Here is a 27,092-nt window from a genome sequence, read left to right as displayed (position 1 = left end):
GTCCTTGCTGAGGGACAGCACTTTGTTCTTGAAAAAGAACCATCTTTCCTGCCACAGAAAAGCAAAAGGTATCACAGAACCAGTTCTCTGTGGGGTTGCAAGTTACTTATTGATTAGCCTGAATTATGCAAACTGCCAAAGCCTGCCTTGAAACCCACTGACACAGAGCTTGGTTTTTCTTGTTCTCTCTCCCCAAAGGCCCTCCCAATCCCTGCATGCTGTTTTTCTGTTCTGTTTGCCTGCGATTGGGAAACAGCCGCCTTCCTGGAAACAAAGATAGAGAGGGAAGGTTTCTCTTCCGGCTCCATGAAGGTCACCACGGCTCTTCTCCTGTCCTTTTGTCCGCCCTTCCCATCTCCCCAGCGCCTGGGCAAAGGTTGTTCCTGACTCCTTTCAAGCTGCATGTAGCCCTCCCTGCCCACCTCCCCTTCCAAAGGCAGCCCTTGTGTCCTCTGGCAGCCCTTCCGGCCCGCCTGCCCTCCTTCCCATGCATTGTTCTGCTGCAGTCCCCGATCCCGTGATGCAGCACTGCAGCGCCCTCCCAGATGAGATGATAGCATGAAGCAATGCAGCTTCCCTCCCAGCGGCCACTTGGCCGAAGGCTGGATAGCTGTTGGGAGAAGAGCCAAGGGGTGGGGCTGGGCCAGATCGCCAGGCTGAAGCAATTCAAGGGTATGTGCCACCAGCAAGGCTCAGGCGAGGCTCAGGCTCTGCCTGGCATGGAACATGGAGGTCTCTCTGCTAATACAGCAGGGGCTTTGGGGTTTCATGACGACTACTGCTTACTACTACTGTCATTTCACGCCAAGCAAGCCTCCTTGCAGAGCCAAGACTTAAACCCTGGCTGCTCTCTCCAGGAGCTAATCCACAGCGCCAGATTGCTGCACACACTTGAGCATCCAGGTGGTGCCATCTGAGTTGGCGTGGAATCGTTTAGGGCAGTCTCTGTGGCAGGAGGACCACCAGCGCTGTCACACTTTGAGAAGCCATTTGTGGAGGAACTTTGTTGGCTGCATGGATTTCCTCCTCTTGGTCTCCCGCATGCCAGATTTTGCCTGCGCCTCTCTGTGTTCCATCCTTCCTCAGCCCACATGGCCAGGGACCATAGCTGCCTCCTCCCAGGCTCCTGCTGTGTATTCCTGACTATTGCTGGCTCTGCAGGGCCTCCAGTCAAAGGGCTTTCCTGAACCCAGGACCATTTGCATGTGCCCAAAGTAGAGGGGTCTGCCAACAGCCAGCTGTGTTTCTGTCCCACTCTTGGGTTTGAGTATTCTGATTTCTCCACTGCCGCTGGTGTTGGGCTTTCTGTGTGATTGGAAACTTCCGCACTGGGGTCTTGCATCATTGCATTGTTGGATTTCTTCAGTAGTCAACATGAGTCCAGGCCAAATCTGTCCTCCTAGCACCTTACTCGCTTTCTTTCTCCTTTTTGGTCTGAGGCCGACGGGTGGTGAAGATCTCCTAGAGAATAAGGTCCAACACGGAGGTAGGCTTATGCTTCTAGTTAGGAACACATGAAACTCCCAGAGGGCCAGGCCAGGGAGCCTGGGCCTCCTCCCAAGTTGATGGAAGCTTCTGGGCCTCTCTGTGGCAGCCATGCAAGGGCCTTCTTAGTGAGCCTGTAGACTTTTGTTGTTGCCACCAGTTTGTCTCCCTGAAAAAGAGGGAGGGAGTATGTGAGAGCACATCTTTTTCTTCAGTCTATTTCCCCCTGGTATCTGTTGTTGGTTGAGAAAAGGAGCATTCACACAACTGTATCATTCTTGTAGAATTAACCTTTTTAAAAAATGAACTCAGGAGCTCAGGGGGATTTTACTGGCAGTTTGGGTTTGAAAACTTGTTTGAAGGATTTCAAAACATTATGCCTTTCCATAACTTTCTTGCATGAAAAATACAGTGAGGTCTGTAAGGGAATCGGGGGGGGGGGGTTCTAGATTCCCTCCTTATTAGTGATAAGCGATGCTTGTGAATTACACCAATGCTGGAAAAACCACAAGCACTTACTTGGTTAGCCAGGCATGCAAAATACTTCCTTTGGCTGTTTCCTAGGAATGCTCAAATATTTTCCCAAGCCTAGCTCAAACAATTGACACAAGGCAGGACTGTATTGCAAGTTCTGTCTTTGAAAATGGTACAGTGCCTTGTAGACACTTGATCAATAATGAATATTAATAATCTTCAATTGTGTGGATTTTCAGCATGGCTGGGGCTTGGATTAGTTGGCCCTTGCAGGTTGTTCCAGGTCTATGATGGTGTGGAAGTCTGGGTCAGAGCATGTGCTTGTCCCACTTGTATTTGGACTTAATCAATCATGAATTCATTCATTCATACACATTCAACTGTGTATACTCCTGGATGGCAGGGGACCTTGCTGTCATTTCCAGGTCCATGACTCTGTGAATGCAAGTTGCAGATACATAATTTGATGAGTCTATGTTCTACATGGTTTCGTTACTTTAATGCTGGTTGAAATAAATGCATCTGGACAATGCAACAGCTAAATGAAGATTGCATTTTTTAAAACAAAGTAAGTTTTTCTGATTTGATAGAATCTTCTTGCAAATGTGAGAGCCACAAGCGGTTTTCTTGGTCTCTCCCCCCCCCTTTTCCCAATAGAAAACAATAATGATCAGAAATATTGTTTCTGACAATCAAAAGCCAAGAATGCTGCCCAGTTACTTAGTAGGAAGACCCGCTGAGAGGAGTTTCCCAAATGTATGTTTAAGTTCGCAGTCTTTGTGCTAGAAATGACTTGACCGTCCTGTTTTTTCTCTCTTCTTTCTCTTCTAGATATGGACGAGTTGAAAGTGTCAAAATCCTCCCCAAGAGGGGATCGGAAGGCGGCGTGGCAGCCTTTGTGGATTTTGTGGACATCAAGAGTGCCCAGAAGGCACACAACTCTGTCAACAAAATGGGCGATAGAGACCTTCGGACGGATTATAATGAGCCAGGAACCATTCCTAGTGCTGCCCGTGGCTTGGATGATACAGTTTCCATAGCGTCTCGTAGTAGAGAGGTTTCTGGGTTCAGAGGAGGTGGGGGTGGGCCCACGTATGGCCCACCCCCATCGCTTCATGCACGGGAAGGACGTTATGAACGGAGACTTGATGGGTAAGTTCCAAGGTTTCACTAGGCAGGTATTTTGTACAGTATTTGATGTGGTGAAAAACACAAACTCCTGTGTAGGGGTCCCCAGATGGATTTAAAATTTGGGGAATTATCTGCGTTTCCTATTTGGGGTTGGAAACGGAAGTGATTCCCGTCCCAGAGGCTGGTATCTTGTGGATCCGTAGAGGATGTTTCCTGCAGCTGGTTGGATACCTGGTTCTAAGATGGAAGACTTCCTTCCGGTGGCCAGCCTCGATTATGGAGCTATTCTTCCAGAAATCAATGGTCCCTTCTCTTGGATAACTCTAAAGCCTTATGTGGATGTATCCTTACTATCAGGTGGAGTTACTTTATTACAGCAAGTCTCAAAGTCCAGTTTGGAGTACCTTCAGAATCCAATACCGACAGAGCCTTGGCAAGGTTCTGCGCCTAGTTTTTCAGGGCTTTGCTGGTATATATATATATATATATATAGAGAGAGAGAGAGAGAGAGTTTATGAATAAAATTGGATTGTTATCAAAATTTCCTAGCAGACTTTTTAAAAACGATGCCTCGTCTTGGATTCTACAAACAACCTCTAGCCATGGGAATACATATGGTATGGTGAAGACAGCAGAAGGCAGCCTTTGATGTTTCCACTTTTGGATCTACATCACTTCCTTGTGGCTTGGGATTACTCTTCCTTTGTGGTATTGGCAAATCTGAAGGAGATGGACATGGCTAAGTCTTGGAAATTACAGGCCATCTGTTGAGGTGCTGGAATAATGGCTCCTGCCTCGCCTACGTGGGATGGTACACAGCCAAGATCCCGGTGGCCCAGGGGGGAGTGGATTACTACCGATCTAGTCTGGTTAAAAAAACACATTGGCTAACTGAACATTTAAAAGGTACTTTAGCTGTAACAGCATGGCATTGCTGACGAGATTGTGGATACCTCCGAGAAAACGGACTTGGCTGGATGGTTACAAAGATGGAGAGAGGATGCCTGCGAAGCAGTTGCAAGGCACTCACTGATACCTTTGGGATGTCTTTTGCCAGGTGCTGGATTCAGACTTAGGGCTACAGACAAACCCTTCCTATCTTGGATCTATTGAGAAGCGCCTGCTGTCCGAAGAACGAAGGCTGGGGTTACCAGAGAGTCCGCAAGTCAATCTGGGACAACTGGCTTCCAGTGGAATTTTTGTTTTTCTCACTAAGATTTTTTTCTTGCTTGCTCATCTAAAATATCATTTTGACTCCCTTGCCCATTAAAGAAGTTGGATTACCCCTGTAAGAGGGGCCAAAATTGGGGAAGTTATGTTCACAGTTCTCTCCCTAGATTTAATTGGGAATATAGGTCGTGTTTCCACACTTGGAAAAGGTTGGTATGTCCTGCCCTGTGTATATTAGCCCCTCTCCTAACCCAAGTCAATCCCTCTTTCCACTAACTCCAGTAGTCATTAGTACTAATAGATAATCAGCACTGCTGTAGCCATCAGCTCTGCTAGTTCTTTTGTCTGCCTTCCATGTCCTTCTAATGGATTAGGGGCTCTTTTGCTATAACAGTAACCTTTTCTTAGGTCTATGGCTGCTTCTTTCACTTATATCAGCTCTCTCTGAGATTTAACCTTCCATAGTGGGCAGAGTACTTGTTGACTTTGTCCTTTCAGAAAGACAGGAAGAGAGAGCTTTTGAAGTATATGAATACATGCAAATACTCATGTGTGTGTGCGCGCGTGTGCACACTTGTGCATGTGCGCACACACACATACAGAGAAGCTTTGAAACAATTTGCTGCCTTATTTGCATGCAGCTGTAAATAATTGAAAATGTGTGTCATACATTTTAAATGTGTACATTAGATGTTATTACTAAACAGCTCTGAATTATTTGAGAGGCATAAGGAATGGAGAGGCCAGAGCATTAAGATGCCCTCCGTATCACCATTGCAGGGGTTACTGGCCTCATGCCTAAGATGCCTTAGACACAGGACAGAGGAGTTTATAATCAAGACTCTAATCCACTCCTAAGGCCAGGCTGGGGATACAAGGCAATTCTGCAAGTGCTGAGAGAGAGAGGAGAAACTGTGTGTGTGTGTATATATATATGCAGCCACCCACAGAACCTGAAGAAGCTGCTTGTTGGTTTTCAGGGAAGATGGTTGGAAGTCAAAGGGGGGTGGTTTTAAATGCTTTTCATCCTAAAATGGTTTATTACGCTTTTGTAACTGACACAGGCACTGGCGATATTACTATAACTGCACACATCAGATTCTTCCATCTCCTTGCTAGCCAAGCCGGCAAAGGAAGGCCATCCATTTATGAATTAGAATATGAAATGGTTGGAAACCTCTGGGGTTTGTCTGTTTTGAGACATCGTCACACGCAAGAGCTCTTCAGGGTTCTGAGCTGTGGAACTGTCTTAGCCACCAAAACCACGTTTCCTCTGACAGGAGAGCTTAGAGCAAGGTGCTGCTTCAGTCTATATGAAGCACAGAAGCTTCTCCAGGGAGCTTTATTTCTTAAAATATTAATACCTCAAAGCTGCTTAGAAAAAAAAAAATATATATATATATATATATATATATATATATATATATATATGTCTCGAGTGAATTGATAGCAAATGTATTTATCTTGCCTCTGGGGCTTAATGCCTTTTGAAGGACATGCTTCTGTCTATGTATTATCTATGGCCCTTAACAATTTCCCATCCCCTGATATTAGCAAGGCTCAAGTTCAATGTAGCGAGGGCTTTAGATGTTCAGGTACTACTATATCCTAGCAGTTTAGCAGCAAAAAATGCATCACATGTGTGTTTCTGAAATCAGTCACTTGCTTTGGTGGGCTTTTGCTTGTCACAGGGGCTTTCATGACTAATGACAGGTGTGTTACGATAAATCTTTGGCAGAGTTAATGCAATTAAAAAATGTTAATAGCACTGACATTCTTGAAGAATCTTAAGGCATACCTACATTGTGCTCCTAGAATATTTTACGCAGCTACATTTTTGATTGTGGGAAATCATTCTTTTTTGTGTGGAGCTCTGGTCATGAAAGCCCAGTGTAATCACTGAAATGGAATCAGTGCCAACGCGTGTTGTGTCTTGACGCAACCAAGAAGCTGCGGGAGGGGGATTGAGCTTGTTCGTTCTGCTTAATAGATCGTCCCCATGTACCGTTCTTTTTTATGACTTGCCAAGCTGCCCAGTGCCACATTCAATGTTTGCATGATGTCAGGAACTTGCTTCCCCTTTCTCTGACTGACGCTACTGTTTTCCCCCTCCTCAATGCAGGGCTTCAGATAACAGGGAGCGTGCTTATGAACATAGTGCCTATGGACACCATGAACGGGGGACAGGAGGAGGCTTTGATCGGACAAGACATTATGATCAGGATTACTATAGAGATCCTCGGGAGCGGACTTTACAACATGGACTTTACTACAGTTCTCGGAGCCGCAGCCCGAGCCGTTTTGACACTCATGACCCCCGATACGAACCTCGGGCTCGGGAGCAGTTTACCTTGCCCAGCGTGGTACATAGGGATATCTACAGGGACGATCTCACACGGGAGGTACGAGGGAGGAGGCCGGAGCGGAGTTACCAGCACAGCCGGAGTCGGTCGCCACACTCTTCCCAGTCTCGGACCCAGTCCCCTCAGAGGCTGGCTAGCCAGGCGTCGCGGCCGACCAGGTCGCCCAGTGGCAGTGGCTCAAGGAGCAGGTCTTCAAGCAGTGATTCCATCAGCAGCAGCAGCAGTACCAGCAGCGACAGGTGAGTCGCACAGGGCTATTAGTGCCACGTACTTGCTTGGGCCCTGAGGTCTTGGCTACCAAAGACAAGCCACGTCACACTTTTGAGATCGTCCTGTTCTCTCTTCTGAGGTCTTGGATGATGAAAATTACTGCTGGCATTTAAAGCCCTATCTGTGTTGACATTTGAAAGAAATGCATTGGAAGCAGCCTTTCTCACAAGGCACTTGATTTGCCCCTGTAGCTTGGTGCTCTGTACAGACTGGCAGCAGCCTTGTGTTTTTCAGTCAAGGGCCTTTTCCATCTCCCTTTCTAGACTTGCTGAAATGGATTGTGGGATCTCCTGAGCCTTGAGTTTTCTTTAATACAGGAGGTCACAGGCGCTCTCTTCTCTCCGTGCCCCTTTGTGGTAAGATTTTGTGGAAGGTGGGCCGCTTCGAGTGGAGAGTGGCACCTTCGTAAGTGTTGAGAATCCAGCGTGGGCCTGGGTGATACAAGAGACCTCCGGACCAGACAGACTTAGACCTTGTACCTGTTTACAGTGCTATTCTATAAGGCATAGTGTATCTTCTTGGCATTTTAGTGTTTGGGGAGGAGTACTAGAAATGCATGTAAGGGGTTGAGGAATAGAAATGATAATACAGTGCGTCCTCGCCTTACGCGGGGGATCCGTTCCGGATCCCTCCGCTTAAGGCAAATTCCGCCTATGCTCGAGCCCCATTGGAAACAATGGGGCTCGTGTGTGGCGGCGCGGGCGCCACACACGAGGACCCTTTGAAGGTGACCAGGACTTGTGGTGGTGTCCGTCTTTTCAGCTCTGTTACTTTCCAGGAGCCATGGTTTTCTTCCTGGTCTTTCTTAAGCTAGGGCAGTGTTTTGGGGATTCAGGGAAATCCGTCCAGCGAACTCCTCTTCAGTGAATAGTGATGGGTTAAGTTGCAGTGATTAATGGGTGGGGACCCAGCAGCTAAACTGGATGAACTTTGGTGTTGCAATTCACCCTGGTCATACAGGAGATGGGGCCTGTCTCACAGTATAAAGGAGAAAACATAAAACAGTTGAGAATTTATTAGAACAAGACAGTAGGATTTAGGCTGGAAGACTTTGGAGGCTTGGTTACGGTGCCTTGTTTGTTACCGCCCCCCCCCCCCCAAATTCTCCTGGAGGGGAACAGATCCTGGCAAACTGAGTGGCATTACATAGTATTCCCCCTTCCGCCATTTCCTGCTCTAGGATTTGCCAGCAAGGGATGAATCAGAGGCTCAAAATACAGCACTTAGATGGCTGTGAGTGGGTTTGGAGCTTCCTCTTTGAGGGAACATTGGGAAGGTGGCATTAGAGGCCAGTCGCTGCTTCTGCGGGGCTTTTGCTGCATTGGCAAAGAAGGCAATGGATGGCCTGGTGTTCCCATGAATGGAGCAAGGGAGCATGGGTATGTGCATGAGTCTTCATCTGATCTGAAGCCATCCGCCAAAGCAGCTTCTTGAATGTTTCCCTGAGGAATGGATCCAGTTTCTTTCTCCTTTAATTGAATACAGATTCCTCCCAGCCCCATGCTTCCCGTTCTTCAGAGGAAGAAAGCTTTATTCACTTTTTAATGTGTTTCCCTGGGGAGAAAGAGAATTTTCCTAGGTTGGGAGCCTGATTGTAAACATGGTTGGGGAATGATATCTTCCTTGTTTTAGTGATAATAACTGTGCCTTGCCTATGGATCCCTTCCCGCCCCCCATTTCCCTCCCTTTTCTTTCTTCTTTCCTCTCTGTTTTTTTGGTAGAGGAGTATTTGAAAAGCTGCCCTGTCCTGAATGTACCTTTTTGTCTTGCTCATGGAATTCCAGTGTTATCTCCTGGGCTTTGGAGTGCTTTGTTCCCGAGGGACCCACCTGCATAGCTAGCCCTCCACACCAGCTCAGCACTCCAAAACAGTTGGCAAAACACAGGCCTGGGACGACTAATATCGTCATTTTCTTTTTCCTTTTAAAACACATTTGTCTGATGAAGAAGCCGGTGGAGCTTTGAAAGCTTGCATCATGTGTTTTGTGCATTTGGGGAGGTCAAATAAGAGTATCCCTGTTTGGTGGATTTTGGATGTGAGCAGACTTTGCTATCTGGGCAGTGTGGCTGTCCCTGAATATGTGTCCTGAATGCTGCTGGCCTTTTTGTTCTGGAGAGGCCCACTGAGTTGGCCTGTCCCTTCTTCCAGGGGGGTTCTTGCCTGGCACTTGGCCCCCTTGGCTCAGCAAGGAGGAGTGCGGCTTGCCTTTCTCCTCAGTGGCATGTGTGAGAAAAGGGCGGAGGATGTGTGGGAGGCTGTGGGAAGGAATTCCCCACTGGCTGGCTTGTTTGCTTGCTCTGGAGCAGCTCTTGCAGGGGGACAGGAGCCCCCATGGGGGGACTTCATGGTAACCACAAAGGTCTTGGCGGGGGAAATCCTCTCTCTGTCTGCCCATGCATACACCTCTCTGAATGGCAAGTCCAAGTGCATTTGCACATTAAAGATCAGTGGGTTATTTTCCAAGATGTTTCCAGGGCAGATTCCAAAGCACTGAAATTACAGTAATGCACCTTAATAAGAAAACCTCCAAACGCCCGGAGCAGACCTCATCTTTGCCTTCTGCTTTGAGATGCCATGGCTGGCAGTAAAAATCCGGCCGAGCCAGGTGAGCCGAGAAGGGAGATTCCTGCTGCCTTGTGTGGGAGCTGCTCTTGCATCCAAATGGTGGGGCAGGGCAAGGAGCTTCTTGTTTGTGTCTCCAGATCCAGTCTGAACTGGAATCATCCAGTCGGATTTGGCCGTGTGCCACCTCCCGAAAGGAGGCAGGCGGGCGCTGCTGTGATCTGTGCGTCCTCCCTGCCTGCCTTCATGCTTGGTTTTTTCCTTGCAAAGCAGAAGGCTGGGGGGGGGGGGGAAGGGCTGAGAAGGCAGCGGAGCCACTGGCTGCGTGACAAGTAGTGACTTGCCGGGGGCCCTGGCCCTGGGAAGGGACGGCGGGGCAGGTGCCCATCCATGTGCCAGGCCAGCCTGGACAGGCATGCGTGCCCCAGGCCCTTGGGGGGGGGCAGGAGGCCTTCCAAGCGTGTAACTTTTTATATGCCTCATTTTCATTGCTTCCTGAAATGTTTGGCTTCACCAATGAAAGCAGCCTCTCCTTCCCAGCCCCAGCTAGAAGTAGGAAAGGTAACTGAAATGACTGAATAGAAACCAGTTAGTCTTAAAAGTGTTGCCACATTTCCTCTCCCTTCCACGCTCCCCCTTCCTTCCTTCCTTCCTTCCTTCCTCCTTTTTGCGCAATCACTTTCTCTGTCTGTGTGCTCACAGGGACATCCTTTGCAGGGTTGGGGGGCTGGGTGAAATTGGCATTCTCCTTTCAGATGGCCAGGCCTCCTCCTCTTGCTTTGTTGCCATCTTTTGCGTTCTCTTTTCTCCTTTACATTTGGCTGCTGGGCCTTCTCCCGGTCATGGCATAGCTTTGCTTGAGGCTGAAACAGCCCAGAGCTGCTTCCCATTGGGGCTGGGCCTCTCTTCACACAGCGAGAGGCCAGCTGCAGCCCTTGTTCTTGCCATGAGCCCAGTGGCTGGGAATGGAAAGGAAGGGCAAGGACTGGGCTGAAAGCAGGCAGTCAGGAAAGCCTGATCCTGCGGTTCAAGGGCCGCTTGGCATCCCTTCCTCCTTTTGGCACCAGGTGAAGAACCTCCTCCCTTCCCCAGGCCTTCCAAACTCAGCCCTTGGGATTTACGGTTTTTGTTGAATGGTTTCTCACTTTCGTTGGAATACAGTGGCAGACAAAAAGCCAAAGGACAAAAGACAGAACGGGTGCTGAGCGGAGATGTAGCCTTTACAATACATTTCCTTCCTTATAGGTTAAAAAATTGAGGATCTCTGTTGTTGTTGTTGCTGCTGCTGCTGCTGAGGTTGTTACTGTGTTTATTTCTACTCTGTCTGTGTCCCAAGTTTGGGAGTCAAGGCAGGTTCCAAATTAAAATGATTGCCAAATAATTAAACACATGCCAACTATCTAGTGCCAGTTGAGATAATTTCTACACCATTCTTTGTGCAAACGGTTTCTATTTAGTCTCTTTTACATCATCTTTTGCTCGATTCTGAGACATTATGGCCCTGTGTGCAATTCTTTCCATCCCTGGTTTTTAGTCTTGTTTCTATCTCAACTTGATTCTGCTCCTCGTTGGCTTTGATTTCTGGGTTGGTTTTAGCTGATCTGTGGGTGTTTCCTGGCTGTACTTTGCTGATCTTGGTTGAGTTTTGAGAAGCAGCCCAAGAGTTTGGTTGATTTGATGCTAGAGAAAGACCATTCATCCATAAAGAAAGCTAAAGCTGTGCTGCCTCTGATGGTCTAGGACAGGGGTAGGCAACCTTTTTGAGCCGGGTACGGGTGCTGTCCCACAGACAACTGGGGGGCAAGCCAAAAAATAAATAAATAAACCAGGACAATGTAGGACAAACATTTTCAAATGGTGGACACTTTTTTTAAAAAAAGTGGAGGACATGCAAAAAAAATGGCTGATTTTTAAAAATGTTAATATAAATGCATGTTTCTGAGGCGTCTATAGACAATTGCCCCCATTGCCCCTGCGCGCAAGAGGCAAAGGCCCCGGCGGCAATCGGCGGCAGGACCGGGCGGGGGCTGGTCCCAAGGCCTCACCGGGCCTCATTCGGCCCGCGGGCCACAGGTTGGTCTAGGCTGTGAGGCTGGCTCTTGGAAGACTGGAGCTGGCTGTGGAAAAAGTGGAGCCAGGAAAAGGGAAGAGCCCTAGTCTAGCCTAATCTCTCTCTCTCTTGTGTGTTTGTGTGTTCATAGGGAGACATTGGCTGGATTTCCTTTCAAAGGCCAGGCCCAGTCTTGGTCCTAACTGTGCTGTTGCAGAGTAAAACATCTCCTTGGCCTGCTGTCTTTTGCATTCTCCTAGCAAGGATGGAAAGGGTTTCCCATCGTCTCTGCTCCAGAAGCTGACAGACCCATCCAAGGTCCCACCATCTTGGTATCTCATATGGTCAGGTTTGGTCTCAGGCAGAGAAGGGTCTTTTCCAGGCCTTCCTGGGCGGCTGCGGGACCAGTGCCTTCCTACTAAGATGGTGGGACCTCTGATGGGTCTGCCAGCTTTTGGAGCAGAGAAGATGGGGAGCCTGCAGGAAGACCTTGGACTGGGATGTGAGTGCGAGGCACGCCAGGCCTTCTAGCCTTGTGCCCTGCCTTCTAGAGCAGTTGGGAAAGCTGTGGGCCATGGAAGAATAGACTGGCCAACAAGTGAGCTGTGTTTTTATCTCTGGCACCATTTCTTCTACCTTTTATGCATTCATTATGCATTTCATGATTCATCTCACTTCAGCTGACAGGAATAAAATTAAGTCTGCAGTTGCCGCAAGAATACTTGCACTTCCACTGGCACCGAATGAGCGGGAGGAAGGCTCCGGGCGTGTATCAGGCTTTGCAAATGCCAGGGACACTGGTTCTTCCCAGAAAGGTTTATTCACCCACTTGGAACGTCCTGCCAGCCGAGGGAGGTGCCAGGGGTGAGTTGGTGTTGGGATAAGTAGAAAAGGACTCAAAGCCTAGACCCCTTTGCCCAAGTCCAGCCAGTGTGTGCAGATCTGGCCAATGACTTCTGTCTCTTTTCTCCTCTTGCCTTTATAACCCTACGAAGTGCTACATGTCTGCTGCCTCAGGAAAGCCAGAACAACCTGCAGCGGCTGGACTAGTGTCAGGCTGCATTGGGCCATTCCTCTCGTACTTGCCTTGAAATGGCTAACTTGGGCTTCTAATTCATGGTGGTGGTTCTTGAAAGCCCCCAGTTGCCTGGGATCTCTCCCTGGAGCCAGGGATCCTCACCAGAGGACCAGTGAGATGGGAAGCTGGGAGGGAGGTGGGCATGGAGCCCTGGCTGCAGCCCCCTAAAGGCAGTGGGGACTTATTTGCCTTTTCCTTTGTCACGCTGCAACCAGGCAAAGAGAGCAGGGAAGCCTTCTGCCCCAATCTAGACACCTCCAGATGTCTTGGAGTGCCTCTCCCACACCATTGGCTGGCTTGGCTGAGTCCGATGGGAAATGCAGTCCAAAATGTCCGGAGCTTTGCTTTCATGTCTCTGTTTTGGTCTCAAGTGAAGGTTTCTGCTTTTATTGCCTTGGTGCATCTGGCTGTGTCTTGTCACTTTTGCCTCACTGATGCCTTGCCCTTGGCCATTTCTAGAGTTGGGAGACGATTCATAAATGTCTCTACAAACAAGCAAGATGGGACAACCCCCCCCCCAAAAAAATACTGATCTGTGTTGTTGCTGCCTTACATTGAAATCGTGAACCTCTGGGTTCCCTTCTCTGCAGTTCATAAAGTAGATGGACTCCTCTCAAGACTTTGTTAACCAAATGTTTGATGCTCAAGAGAGAATCAATATACTGTACAAAGAATAGGGATAAGTTTTTACACCACAAAAAAGTAGAGCAATTTGACTTGCCCAAGCAAACCTTTTAGTCAGAACGAATATGGCCCCTAAAGGCACGAGGTGCCATCTGGGTTGGAAACGAAACAGGCCAGGCCTTGTTAGTTCTTGGCTGGGAGGCCAAGAAGAAGGAACTTAGGCAGGGATTCCTTGCCTAAGGAAACCCTGTGAGAAATGAATGGGGCTGCCTTATGTGGACAGGCCACTTGAAGGCACACACAATATGCTCCCCTGAAATGAAACAACCAGGTAAACCTTCTGAACACCTTTTGAACATTGCTACAACTTCTGATGTCTCCTTTCTGAGTTTCTTATGGGAATTAGCTAAGCCCCATAAAAAGCCCCCCAAACTGGGGTTTTGACCCTCATTGCTTCCTAGACACCCTTTTTTCAAGAATGTCCAAATCGCACTAGACCTCTTTTTTCCAGAGAAGGAAACCCCTGGCATGTCTCTAGCCCCAGTATTGCTTACTATGAAGGCAGTTATGCATACGAGGGAAGCCTAGGACAAAAGTTAATTTCCCAAATAAGCAAACCAACACAAAATCATGTTGTGTCTGTAACAATAAGCTGATTTTGGAAGAGCTAAAAAAAAAAAAAAAGGGGGGGGGGAAGAAAGGATACTTTGGCTGGTTTGGATTTAAAAGAAATGAAGACTGCTCTGATTTTATCAAATGGGGAGACAAAGCCTCCCGCTCTCTTTGAAGAGCGATTTAAAAAAGGCTCCCACAAAAATATAATCCTATTAATTAAATCTAACATGGGAAAGGTTTTGACATTCCCCAAATGAAATACACCAAGGATGTTGAACCTTCTATAAAGAATTATACAGTTCAGAGCATTGCACAGATTTATCCTTGAATGAATTTCTTAATGCCTTAAAAATCCAGCCGATCAATATGATTTCCCCAACCCTTCTCACAGGAAAACGTTACAGCTCCTTGAAAACCAGGCAAAAGGCCAGGCCCAGATGGCTCCGCTGCAGCGTTTTACCAAACATGCTTCGCAATATTAATGCCCAAATTATTCAAACTGTTTTGCAATATTTTGCAAGGGGCCAAAGTCCCAGAGAGTTGGAAAGAGGGCAGGATTGCGGCTGTACCCAAACCACTTGGTGACCTAGTTTGGTACCAGCTCATCTCCTAATAGCATTTTTAAATCGGGGTTTAATATTCTCGTGTCAAGTTTAGCTCAACGTACTACCAGTTCCTTGGTTAAACAATATGCACACCTGCACCAATGCACCGAGTGCGTAATACTGCTCACAGTTCTATTAGGCTGGGCAAGAGGGCCACCATCAGACACTTTGCAAGGGTTTGAGAAGATACACTGGCCCAGTCGCTTTGGCTTATTTAGGAAAAATGGATTTTGGCACTCCTTTTGTTTCTTCACCAATTCAAAGGCCTCTCTGTGTGTCAGCTGCATGGACTCCAAGGCAGTTCAATTGGAAAAGGGCACCAGGCAGGGATGCCCTCTTTCGCCTCCTGTTTATTGCCCTTGCTTTAGAGCAGTGGTTCCCAAACTTTGATCCTCCAGGACAGGTGCTTTAGACTTCAGTTCCCAGGATGCTTGGCTTTTGACCACAGTGACTGGGGCTTCTGGGAGTTGAAGTCCAATACACCCGGAGGACCCAAGTTGGCTTTAGAGCTGCTAGCCACGTGCGCCAGATCCTTTCCTCTGGTTGAACCTTTATGCAGATGCTTTGTTACTAAGATGTTGTTTCAAAAAGCATACAATGGGAAATCCTGGTCTGTGTCTGGTATTCTCCAAGCTCTAATGGATGGTCCCTCTGTCTCTGATTTGAAGGTAGGTGGAGGAGGGGAGGTTGCTTGTTGGATTAAACAAGGCGTACAGTGAATTAGAAGTGATGATTCAGTTCACTGGATGAATATGGGAGAGGGACGCGATTCTTGAATCGCAACATGATGTTGAGGGAAGAATACTTTAGCTGAAACATTTCATGGGTCGTAATGAACCAATACACCCCCTCTGCCCTCACCTATTCATTCCTCAACCTGCAATAAGGGGTAGGATTTCCAAAATCTCTAATGTATTAGTTAAAGAAGGTAATAAAAGGCGTCCAGCCAAACTCCCTTGTGAAACAGACCTACATTTCACTATTTCAGATGAAACCTGGGCTTGGATATGGACTAATCCTCCAGGGCCAGGTTGGACTCTGAAATGCCCTCCTCTGCTATTCCCAGTTAGAGGGTCAGGCTTTCTCGGTTGCAAATGCTCCTTATCAGGTGCAAGACCCAAATGTGGAAGGAGACTGAAAAGTTCCCTGCTAACCAGGCTGGAAGTCAAGAGACCTGGGAGGGAGGCCTTGGCTTCCTTCAGAGTTTCTGGACTCTGGGAGAGGGCCGGCTAGTTTCTTAAATGCTTATTTTTAGCAAGGGAGAAAATCCAGCGCTTGTTTATTGACACCAGCGCAGTCACATGCTTCCATGAACTAGTAGGGCATGACACACAGGAGCCATCATCAGCTGATTCCTGGCCTTATGTAGGTCAGAGTTGTTAGGACAAAGTGAGTTGGCAAAGGCTCTGCTGGACCGTCCGGCTGCTCTCATGTGTGCCGCCCACCTCGCTCCTGAGAGCGGCATTTGCCTTCTTCCCAAGGCTCTTGGGAGCTAGCCCTGCCTGAATCCTCCAAGGTAGGTCTTGGCATTTCCGTTTCACAGCTGCAGAAGCTGGGTGATAGATAGCAGCTCACACAGAGGATTCCCAAGGCTGGTCCTGATCTGGGCCAGGAAGTAGTCTCAGTTCCACTGGGTTCCTAGAGAGTGTGCTGGCTTTGTTTTGCAACGCAGATAGAGCTTTCCTCCAGGTTGCTGTGGGTACTGCGTTCTTGGCGTGTCGGCTGAGCCATTGCAGTCAGAGGCACTCGGTCTGCCTTCAAGTCACCTGTTCCTTTAGTTACTGTTCAACCACCCTGCCCCCTCGGAAGGTAACACTTCAGGGTTCGCAAACATTGCTGAGCTGAGTGGTGTGTTTGGTCAAGCGGCTGAGCTACGTTGACCCTTTTGCAGCCCTTCCTTACCTCAGATACTCTTGGGTTGGGGAGAGAGAGAGAGATGAAGAATGTTAACCTTGCAAATAAGCCCAGGCTGCGGTTTCCTTTTGTGGGTCTTGGCCTGTGTGAGCACTTAAATCAGTTTTCCGTGGCACATAATGAGGGGCAGCCTAAAAAGCTATTTGCAGGGTCTTTTGTGTGATGTGTGGGCAAAGGGTGGACTTTGCCCAAGGCTGACAGTTGTGCTTGTGTGATGTAGATTTCCCGTTCCCATATGCAAGACGGAAGGCTTGTCTCTGGCGATGTTCTCTTCCTCCTTCAGGAGCCGGATGCCCTCGAATACCAACCTGTCTTGGGCGAGGCTTTCCAGGGCAACAGGCAGTGATGCCCCTAGCTGCCCTCTGCCCTCTGAATTCGCCATGTTTTTCTTCCTGGTGCCTACTTGTGTAAAACGAAGATAATGATCTGCTTTCTGTCATACTGGAAAAGCTGGCTGGCACATAATTGGACAATTTAAGTCCCAGGGAAAGAAGCAAGTTTTCCTGTTGTTCCTCCCATGGCGCACTGCTTAAAGAGCTACCTACTGCTGTGCAGTGACATTTCTCGTATGGCCACCTCCTCGTCCTCCCCCCGGGGCTTGAAAACCCTCCTCTCCTTTCATTGATCTCCTAGTCGGCTGGTGTGGAGGAGGAGGAGGAGGAGGTGATGGTGGTGGTGGTGGTTGTTTTTGGACTCTGCCTCCCTGGCGCTGGGCTGACTCTGTGCGCAGGATCCCCCTCCAGTCGGGATCAGGCTCACAGAGCCAGGCCTGAGCTGCAGGAGAGGACCCCCCTTCTACCCAGAATCGCAAAGGCCAAGGGCCTGAGAGGTGCCACCCGTCTTTGCCCCTGAGGAGCTTCCTCTAAGAGCCACACAGGAGATCCTCCCTGTTTCGGCTTCCTCATTTTCTAGGTTGAATTTATATGTAGATCCCCTGTGGCCATTGTTTTTCTTTTCTTCATGAGGATGATAGTACTGAAATCTCAGTCCAGGCAATATGGCAGAGTGGACGATAGTCCTGGAGATACAGTAATCTGCCTTTCTCTCTCCTTGCCCAGGGACAGTGGGCCCCTCGCTTGGTGGTCTCAAGATGACCCAGAACCTTGAATCGGTAAAGGGGGTGGCTTCAAAAATTCAGGGTTGAAATGCATAACAGGTTTTCTCTGTATGACTAAGTGGAGAAGTTTTCTCTTACCTTCCAAGGTTCCCAGCAGTTGGGTTTGTGGGTTTTTTAGATCTAGCTGCAGTGTTTCTTTGGGCTAATAAAGGCAACAGATGCCATGTCTGTTTGGAAAGCCAATTTCATTTGCAGGAAGGAGAGAGGGAGAAGGGTGGGGGTGATGGGAGACTCTGGTTCCAAGCAACCCAGCCACTGAGGAGAATAATCGGCCCAATGACATTGGGCTGTTGGGTGTCTTTCCATTTCTTCCCCTGAGTTACTGGATGAAAATAGTGAGCTGTGGCACGCCATTGCTTCATGCACCAGCACTGCTTCATGAAGCTTGTAAACTCTGCTGACTTACTGGTTTCTGGAACGGTACAATATTTATGGAAGGAAGGGTTTTAAAAAAGGAGTGAGATGAGCAGAGAAGGCAGGGCTTGGCTGACCTGGGCCCTTTTGGAGGGAGAGGCCCCTGGTCAGTCACCGATTAGTTGGCATGGATTGTTCCCATCTTGAAACAGGAGAAAATCAAGGGTCTTTCTCTGAGAAGGACTAGCTAGGCAGGCTTCTCTGGAGTGGCTTTTCTTCCCATTTTAATATATGGAGAGTCAGAGGTTCCCAAGTTCCTTTTCTTTGACAGTCTCTTTGCAGAGAGTACAATACTGATGAGAAGATACAGAACTCTGGTTCTGCCTCATGCTCTTTCCTGTTCCTTCTGAGCTGCAAACCAGAGGGGAAACCCCCTTCTGTGATTAGATCTCCCTCCCCTGCATGGGATGATCTTGTTCAGGTTTAATGTTCTTGATAGCTGATGCTTGCCAAACTCCAGTGTCGTACTGAAGATTTGCTCTTCCCCGTCTGCCTCTGGATCTTGGCCACTGTAGGTACATGAAGTCCTGCCTCTCTTTGTTTCTTTCTATGTCTTAAGCATTGCCTAGAAATAGCCAGTTTGGGCTTGAGATCATTCCCATCCTGGTTGTATTCCTGGCATTTCACTTGCTTCTATCCAGCCGTCCCTGATTGTCAACCTGCACTTTGGCATTTTTAGATCTCATATACGTATCTATTTTTAAGGTTAATATCTTGCAGATTTGAAAGGTTCATCAGAGGTGCAGGGAACTGATATATATCCGCCTTTATTACATCTTCAGCTATGTACTCTTTAACTCTTCAGTCTCCCACAAAGTCAAATCTGACTGGTGGTTAAAGTGAGTTCTTGTTGCAGCTATTCTGCCACAAACAGTATACAGTATAATTTCTCCAAGCTTTGTTTGTATGTTGCGACCCCCTCCATCCTGAAAACCCTCCACCCATTTTCCATAAAGGTTGGGATGAAGGCTTCTGTTCTGGCAGCATGGGAAGACGATTCTGTGCGGACACCTCTGCTCCAGCCCTTAGTCATGATTGCAACAGGGCAGTCAATGCGAAGAGGAATTCCTGGTGATGCTGCCACAGCTTTCTTGCTGCTGAGAATGCAGAAAAGATTTGCCAGCTTCTAGCAGACCTGTGTTTGCCCTCTTGTCATTTTCTGGCCTCCTGTATCACTCCTGAGCCCCTAAATCCCTGCATTACACTTTGCAAACTGGGCCCATCGCTTACATTGCTTGGTCTTGGGAATTCACGAGGAAGTGCTTTAATAATAATAATATGATTTATTTGTATACCGCTTTTCCTACGATCAAAGCGGTTTACAGCATACATATGTATATATAACAACAAAGCAAGTAACAAAAACAAACAAACAAACAAACTCTGCTTCTCTCCCCTCAAGATGGAGGTCGGGGGGAGGGCTCTTCAACTTTACCAGATTAATACCATGTATAGTTTAAACTAGTGTGTTGATACTGCCTTTTGTTATGCAGAAGCCAAGAAAAAGGGATCCAACCCAAATTTAGCAGACTATCGGATTGAGAACTCCAGATGAAGCAAGGTGGCATTTTTCATCTGTACTAGGGCAATGTAAATGTTGTCTTCCCACTTCTGAGCAAACCCCATTATCAGACTCCTCAATGTTCCTCAGACACCACAGGAGAATGCACTTTAATGTAGGGTATTTTAGTTTTTTTGTAATGCCAACCTTGCACAGAGCTGAAAAGAATCTTACTGCCCTAATAATTTCCCAACACTGCAGACTGTATGAGGACAATTTTTCCATGGTTAGAAGAAGTCACGCTTGTCTGCCTGGTGGTTGTTGTTTCAAAGCCTCTGCATGATGCCCTTTTCTCTCTCTGCCTTTGGTCTCTACAGCAGTGACTCCAGCAGCAGTTCCAGCGACGAGTCTCCAGCGCGATCGGTGCAATCCACGGCTGTCCCTGCGCCCACCTCCCAGTTGCTTCCATCTCTGGAGAAGGATGAACCCCGCAAAAGCTTTGGCATTAAGGTTCAAAATCTTCCAGTGCGCTCCACAGGTAGGGCCCCAAAAGAGCTGATTGCGTACCCGGTACTTCAGGTTAAAACACAGCAGTCTTTGTCCAGAACATTACATTAGGAAATGGAGGTCCAGTTTAATCCGCCAGCTCTTCTGGAACTAGATTGCTAGGATTTGCTGCCAACCTAAATGTCGAAGACAAGCAGATGGAGCACCTTGATTTCTCCAAGAAAGGAGCCTTGAGCAAACTGGTTGGTCAGGCTTATTCCCATCTCAGGTTTCTCATAGGCTCTTTCAGTTCAGTCTCCACTGAAGAAATTTCTGACTCTTAAGGGAGACCAGGCACCTGGGATTCTCTTGACATTAGCTTAAGATAGACGATGGTCTTAAGAGGGACGTTGTGCACCATAATATCAAACTTGCTCTGAGAAAAGATGAGGCAATGTTCACCTAGTTTATTCTGCTTTTACTCATCCTAGGGGAAGGGGAAGGAGCAGCTGGACAGTTAAGCTACTTCTATGCTGTTAGGTCATTCAGACCCAAATGGGTGTTGTGTGAATGTGGAGGCTACCCCTTGCTCTTAGCTAGGGTTGGCCCAAGAGGGTAGGAGGAGTTGGCGGGATGGGGTTGGCCTAGAGACAGTAGCTGGACCAGACTCCCTGGCTTTGTGTGGGTGGGTGCTTCTTGATGCCACACCATGAAATTCAGAAACACCATGGACAAAGGCAAAGAAAAGCTAGCCCGTTGGCGCTGCCTTGCTCAATGACCAGCCCATCTTCTGCAAGCCTGGTGACTCTTCTGCTTCCCTCCCTGACATGTAGACACCAGCCTTAAAGATGGATTGTTCCATGAGTTCAAGAAGTATGGGAAGGTGACCTCTGTGCAGATCCACGGGGCCTCCGAAGAGCGCTACGGGCTCGTCTTCTTCCGGCAGCAGGAGGACCAGGAGAAAGCACTGGGAGCCTCCAAAGGGAAACTCTTCTTTGGCATGCAGATCGAGGTGACAGCATGGATTGGGCCAGGTGAGCATGAGCCCTATCACTCCCCCAAGCTCACTTGTCTGTCTTTGTCGTTGCTGGAAGCAGCCCCAGCATATATTTAGTGCATGGCCTGTGTTTGGGCTCTATCATCCTGTTGAAATGAGAGTGGGTGGGTGGGTGGACTGCCAGCAAGACTCTCTTTCTCCCTTTCCCACTGCTTCTGCTGAGGGTTTCCAGGGGAAGGGGTGCCCCAGTTGACCCTTAGTGTTCCCCATGCCAAGCCCAACACATTGGAGAGGAGGCAGGATGAGGCTGCAGAGGACCATGTTCTCCCAGTGGGCAGCCTTCCTGCTGGGAGGCTCATTGCCAGTGGGCAGCTGGCACACAGAGGACTTTACACGCTGTCATCCTGTTTCTCATTTTAGTTGTCATGGTGTCCTCTGTCTTGATTACATCTCTATGTTAGCGTTTCTAACTGGGAAAACACCACAAATCACATTCTGAACTTTTCCTATCAGTTTTCCTTCAGATTTGCCTCTTTGGGCTTGATTATGTGAATGGCATATATTCCTTAAGGTTCCCATTTCCACAGAGGTTGGCAAAGCGCCCTGCCTTTTATTGTCTGACATCCCTCTTGGATCCAAAGCCATTTTCCAAAGACAGCGCTTGGCCTGGGGAGCTCAGACCAGTCCAACCCACCTGGCAGGGAGGATGCTTCAAGTGTCAGGGAGAAGACACACAGGATGTCAAATAACGCCTTTTATCTTCTGCCTTCAGAAACAGAAAGTGAGAATGAATTTCGGCCTTTGGATGAAAGGATAGATGAATTCCACCCCAAAGCAACAAGAACTCTCTTCATTGGTAATCTGGAAAAAACCACCACCTATCATGACCTTCGCAATATTTTTCAGCGTTTTGGAGGGATAGTGGTATGTACCGCACACAGGCAGACGGAGCGTGTTCCTTTTTGTGTGGCAAGAGAGCACAGCTGACACTCAAGTGCTTCCTTTAGGTTGTTTGGAGTCTGTTAACGTGTCGCTGGATCTTAATTGGGAAAGGATGAGCTCTCCCTTCCCTTTGCCCATCAGCTGCACTCTCTGAGCCCCTCTGGGATTTGTTTGGTTTTGTTTTTAATTGAAGAGGAAGAACACTGTAGGTTTGGTTCAGCAGAAGTTGCTTCCGTTTCTGTGTGAGTTTTCAGGACTGTTCTGCACAATAGCAAACCAGAATGTGATAATAAGTAGAATTACCAGAAACAATGAAGGGAGATGTTTGGGTTTTTAGACATGAGTGCATGGTTGAGTCCTCTAGCACGGTGCTCACAAAGCCGGGCACATGCATCCTTTGGAAAGTGGAGAAAGCATCGGCATCTCTTTCTTGCTGGGACAGATGAGTCCTCCTGCTCTGCTTCAGGTTGCCAGAGTGAAGGCTGCCCAGCATGTGCTCTCTCTGGCCACTTCAGCCCTTTAAATTCCCAGGCAGTTTTGAGCCAAAGGGTTTACGTTTCCTCTGGGATTGGATTTCCAGATACACAGATAGATAGATGCCTGCAAACACAGGTGTTCATAAAGAAATTCCCAGCCAGCATTCTGTTGTTGCATTTTGCTGGAGAAGGTCACCTGTAAGATATGAGACTTTGCCACGTAAAGGTTACATGGGCACAGGCACTATTTCAGAAACTATAAAAGCAGAACAAGGCCCTGAGCAATTTGGGATATTGTACTGTTGTGATTTAGAAGGCAGGGAGAAGGTTTGGGAAAGGCGAGATCTTAGAGGAAGGCAGCTCCTGGGCAAGGAAAGGTTTTTGTCCTGAACCAGGAGAAGGAGCCTTTTATGTCTCAGTGCCAGCTGTGCTTCTCTTCCCCAACAGGATATCGACATTAAGAAAGTGAACGGTGTTCCTCAGTATGCATTCCTCCAATACTGCGATATTGCCAGCGTCTGCAAAGCTATCAAGAAAATGGATGGGGAATACCTGGGAAACAACCGGCTCAAGGTAGGCAGGTTTCTCATGGAATTGCTGGTGTGGGGGCTTGATTTCAAGAAATGTAGAGCTGTGCCACAGCCCATGGTTTGGACTGTGGAAATGTGAGTAACACACCCTGCATCTCCTACAGGGCCTTTCTGTTTGCTAGTAGTGTAGACTACAATGTTCCTGTGGGTTGCCCTGAGGCTCTCTAGGTGGCCTTTATTGGCAAAGCCAGCAGTCTTGGCATTGAGACTGGAGACTGGGTAGAGCGGGCAGTGTCCTCTACTGCCCTCCCCACGGACAGTTTTGTCTCTGGCTCACTGTAGGAGAACTTTCCCTTCCATAACACTCTGTATGATCACCATGCTGTATGATCACTCCTGCCCTTGGGAGGCTGTTAGCTGAGAATTAGGCCTGCCCGCATTTACCTGAGCTGGATGGTGGTGATCTCTTTAACTGATGGGAGATTTTGCCCTTTTGTGTCCAGCTGGGCTTTGGGAAGAGCATGCCGACCAACTGCGTGTGGTTGGATGGCCTTTCGACCAACGTCACAGATCAATACCTAACGCGACACTTCTGCCGCTACGGCCCCGTGGTGAAGGTAAGTGGGGGGCTCTTTGCAGCACACAGTCCCCCCCCCCCGCCGCCGCCGCCTGCCTTCTCTGGCATACTAGTTCTTTCTGGCCGTCACCTTTAAGCTCTGTCCTGTCTCTGTCTCTGTCTCTGGGCTGAACCTGTCCCTCAGGGGCCTTTGACGCTCTTACACCACCTTCAATGTCTGGGAAGTAAACAGTTCCAAAGGAGCCGAACCCAGCATGCAGAGAGCACTTGGGGTAGTCATGCTGCCTTTTGCAGAATCACTCCTGGATGACGGAAGAGGGCACAGTTCTTTTCCAGGGCTCTTCCGTTCAGCCATGCTCATTATAGAAGTTGGCGTGTTTTGTTTATAATCTTTTTAGACCAGGTCTCTGGGCAGTGTACAAGTACATTTTACTTTAGAGTGTTGTTGTTTCTGTGTGCCTTCAAGTCATTTCTGACTTATGATTACCCTAAGGCGAACCTATCATGGAGTTTTCCTTGCAAGGTGTGTTCAGAGAGATCAAATCACAATAAAATATAAGTAAAATAGCACCAAATAAAATCAGTAACAGAAGGCAAAAAGAATGGAGCACATAAATAAGCCTAAGGAAAACTGCTAGATAAGAAACAAAATAAAAACTCAGAACAATACAACAGTCTAAAACAACCAAAATGGTTCTTACAGTTTACGTAAAGCTCCTGTTCTTAGTAGAGAGGGAATCTGACTAAAGATGAGGCTCTGGGGTCTCGCATGACTTGCCTCTGAAGCAGCGCACTGGGAGCCCTCACCGTAGTTCTTCACAGTTTGTTCTTTCAGGGGCTTCTTCTTTAAAATCCATTAGCTAAGATTAGGCATAAACATCAAGATAATGGCAATATATAATTCCACAAGTCCAACCCAGAGCAGACCCTTTGGCATGTTCCATTGTCTCTGTTGCAGTGCTCTTTGTTGGGGCAGAAAACAGAGAACTCCTCCAGTTGGATCCCAGAACAATATCTCCCCTCCTGGCTATCACTTGCTGGGACTGATGTTTTCCTCCTGCGGACGAGGGTCTTATTTGGTTTTATTTTGTTTGTTCTGTTCTTGCAGGTGGTGTTTGACCGCTTAAAAGGCATGGCTCTCGTTCTCTACAATGAGATTGAATATGCGCAAGCAGCTGTAAAAGAGACCAAGGGGAGGAAGATCGGTGGGAATAAGATTAAGGTCTGCCAAATTAACTTCTTCAAGAGCAATTAGAACAAGATTAGGCCAGCCAGGGGAGTTCTTTAATGGCACAGCATCTTTTGTCCTGGTCTTCAAGGATTAAATGAACACTATTATTACTATTATTATTATTATTATTACCACCACCACCACCCTCCACCATCCCCTCTGCTTAATGGAAGGTGTGGGAGCATCTTCACCTGTTCCTTGCAAGGCTTCCTTTTCTCTCATTTGCTTTGCTCACTTTTTCCTTTCCAAATGCCTTGGTTGCCCTTCTTGCTTTCCCCCTCCTTCCCTCCTTCTCTCTGTCTCTTTCTCTTTCACTAAAACCTCTGCCATCATACCAATGTGTGGGGTGCTTTCTATGTAGCTCCCTTTTCTGAGTGTAGAGGGTGGAGGGGGGTCCTCCTGCTTCAAAGGCCCATGCGCCTGGGTGGCTTGGCCTGTTTGGCTTGTGGCTAAATCAACGCTTGTGCTCTGTTTCCTGTTCCTGCTCCATCTGCTTCCTCCTGCATGGAGGTTGCTTCTGTGTTAGGGGCTGTAATTTTCCTGTCACCAGGTGGGCCTCCAACAAGTCCCCCCCCCCCCCAGCTTGCCTGGCTTGTTTAGCCACCTCCAAAGAAAGCCTCCTTCCCCCCAGGACCAGGTTAGGCATCCAGGTACACCCAGTAGGCATCCCTCGCATTAATGGTGCAAGGAGTGAGTTCAGCCCAGAGCCCTCCCCTCTGCAGAGAGAACCTCTCAATGGTGGGCTGCCTCCCTAACCTGCTGCTATGGGGTTCTTGCAAGTCAGTTACTATTTTTAAAAAATCAGTGTAAATACCTTTCTGGGACACCTGTTTTGAACCTTTGTGCCACTGGCCATTTATCTCTTTCTTTTCTGACAACTGAGCAGACCTTTGCGAATTGGATGATCTCTGTCCTGAGATCCAATTTAGGGGTCTGAATTGGATTTACAGTCGGGCCACAGCTTGAAAACATTCCAAAAATATATACATTCCAGAAAGCAAACCTTGATTTTGCCATAAGGGGCACTATTTCACAACGTCAACGTATTGAAAGGGATTTGCGCACCCACGGATTTTGGTATCCATGGGTAGTCCTGGAATCAAACCACAGCAAATTCCAAGGGCCCACTGTAGATTTGGGAAAGTTGCCATTGACTGAGTTTCCAAAATGCAAGTAAACATATAATGTACCACCAGCCACACAAATGCACAATGAGGTATGCATACACATGCAAATGTGGCTGGTGATCCTTTTGATGAAAAGCACTGTCCTTTTGGCAATCTAAAGGTTATCATTGGCTATAGACCATATGGCTGAATGGTGCCTCCTCTGTCCAGAGGCAGTCTGACCACATTCCTAGGGCATGAGTTGCCTTATGGCATCCACTGGTTGCTTGGGGAAGTGGCATGACAGGTGGTTTGGGCCCAGCTCCAGACCAGGGAGATTGCTGTGATACAAAGTGCCACAGGGCATGAAGTGCTTATGCTTCCATGCCCTTGCCTATGGAGGTCTTGCTCAGGTTGCCTCTTGTGCTTTGAGGCCCACTAGCAAGAGGCATTCGGGTTTGTTCAGTGGTGTCGCAAGTGCTTGTCCCCCTGCTTTTGAACATAGGCAGTAAGATTTTCTGTCAGGTTGGCCTCTCTGTGAGTAACATACTTTGAATTTCCCTTGTTTTTTAGGTCGATTTTGCAAACCGTGAGAGCCAGTTGGCATTCTATCACTCCATGGAGAAAACGGGTCAGGATATTAGAGACTTCTATGAAATGCTGGCAGAAAGAAGGCAAGTACTTCTGCCAGGTTGCTCTGGCTGAAAAGCACTTCAGAATGGAACAGGGATGCACAGATGCATGCTTTGAGGTTGTGAGGTTTGCTTCCATGCAGGTCTTTAGGGGCCGTTTTTAATTAGCTTGGGTTTTTTAAAATTTGTATTGTTTGAAGTGATTTTTAGTCAGAAAGGCAAGTCATAAGTAATCAGATAAATGGTGGGTCATTTTGGGTAAGCTATTGGCACAGTGTTTGGGCTCTTGTAATAATAATATAACAATATTTATTTACTTATACCCCGCTCTTCAGCCAAGGCTATCAGAGCGGCTTACAAATGGTTAATTAGACATTTCCCTGCCCTCAGGCTTACAGTCTAAAGAGACAAGACACAAAAGGAGAAGGGAATGGCAGTGGAGAAGGGGAAGAGGAAAAGTCCAGCAGATCTGCTCTCCCTCTGATGCCTGGACCATGGCAGATAGACTGGAGGGAGGGCCCTTCTTACTCTGATTAGGACCGATTAGGGAAGGCATTGGCCCACCCTCTCTTCCCCTCAGAGGCCAGGATGGAGTCAGGTGCCTTGTGGGAGGGCTCAGTTCCTTTAGGGAGGCCTGATGGCATTAGCCTACCCTCTCTTCCCCTCAGAGGCCAGGATGGAGTCAGATGCCTTGTGGGAGGGCTCAGTTCCTTTAGGGAGGCCTGATGGCATTAGCCTACC

At 47.9% G+C, this 27,092-nt stretch overlaps 1 protein-coding gene across 3 annotated transcripts in view; it reads left to right on the top strand.

Annotated features, from left to right (window-relative positions):
* The window catches only part of SPEN (spen family transcriptional repressor), a 52,133-nt gene that overhangs the window by 8,719 nt on the left and 16,322 nt on the right, over positions 1-27,092 (top strand). For 2 of the 3 annotated variants that reach the window (XR_006104923.1, XM_042477928.1), the window contains exons 2-10: positions 2,791-3,111; positions 6,383-6,862; positions 19,752-19,912; positions 20,694-20,894; positions 21,630-21,781; positions 22,723-22,848; positions 23,309-23,422; positions 24,491-24,604; positions 26,293-26,393. Coding sequence is in view for 2 of the 3 variants with exons in the window: in XM_042477928.1 (XP_042333862.1) it covers positions 2,791-3,111; positions 6,383-6,862; positions 19,752-19,912; positions 20,694-20,894; positions 21,630-21,781; positions 22,723-22,848; positions 23,309-23,422; positions 24,491-24,604; positions 26,293-26,393 (1,770 nt within the window). In the remaining variant the exon portion in view is untranslated. The remainder of the gene's footprint in view (positions 1-2,790; positions 3,112-6,382; positions 6,863-19,751; positions 19,913-20,693; positions 20,895-21,629; positions 21,782-22,722; positions 22,849-23,308; positions 23,423-24,490; positions 24,605-26,292; positions 26,394-27,092) is intronic. The other variant, XM_042477929.1, reaches the window with a different exon arrangement.

Source organism: Sceloporus undulatus, chromosome 7 (genome assembly GCF_019175285.1).
Source record: "Sceloporus undulatus isolate JIND9_A2432 ecotype Alabama chromosome 7, SceUnd_v1.1, whole genome shotgun sequence".
Taxonomy (NCBI): domain Eukaryota; kingdom Metazoa; phylum Chordata; class Lepidosauria; order Squamata; family Phrynosomatidae; genus Sceloporus; species Sceloporus undulatus.
This window is presented reverse-complemented; position numbering and strand designations above follow the sequence as displayed.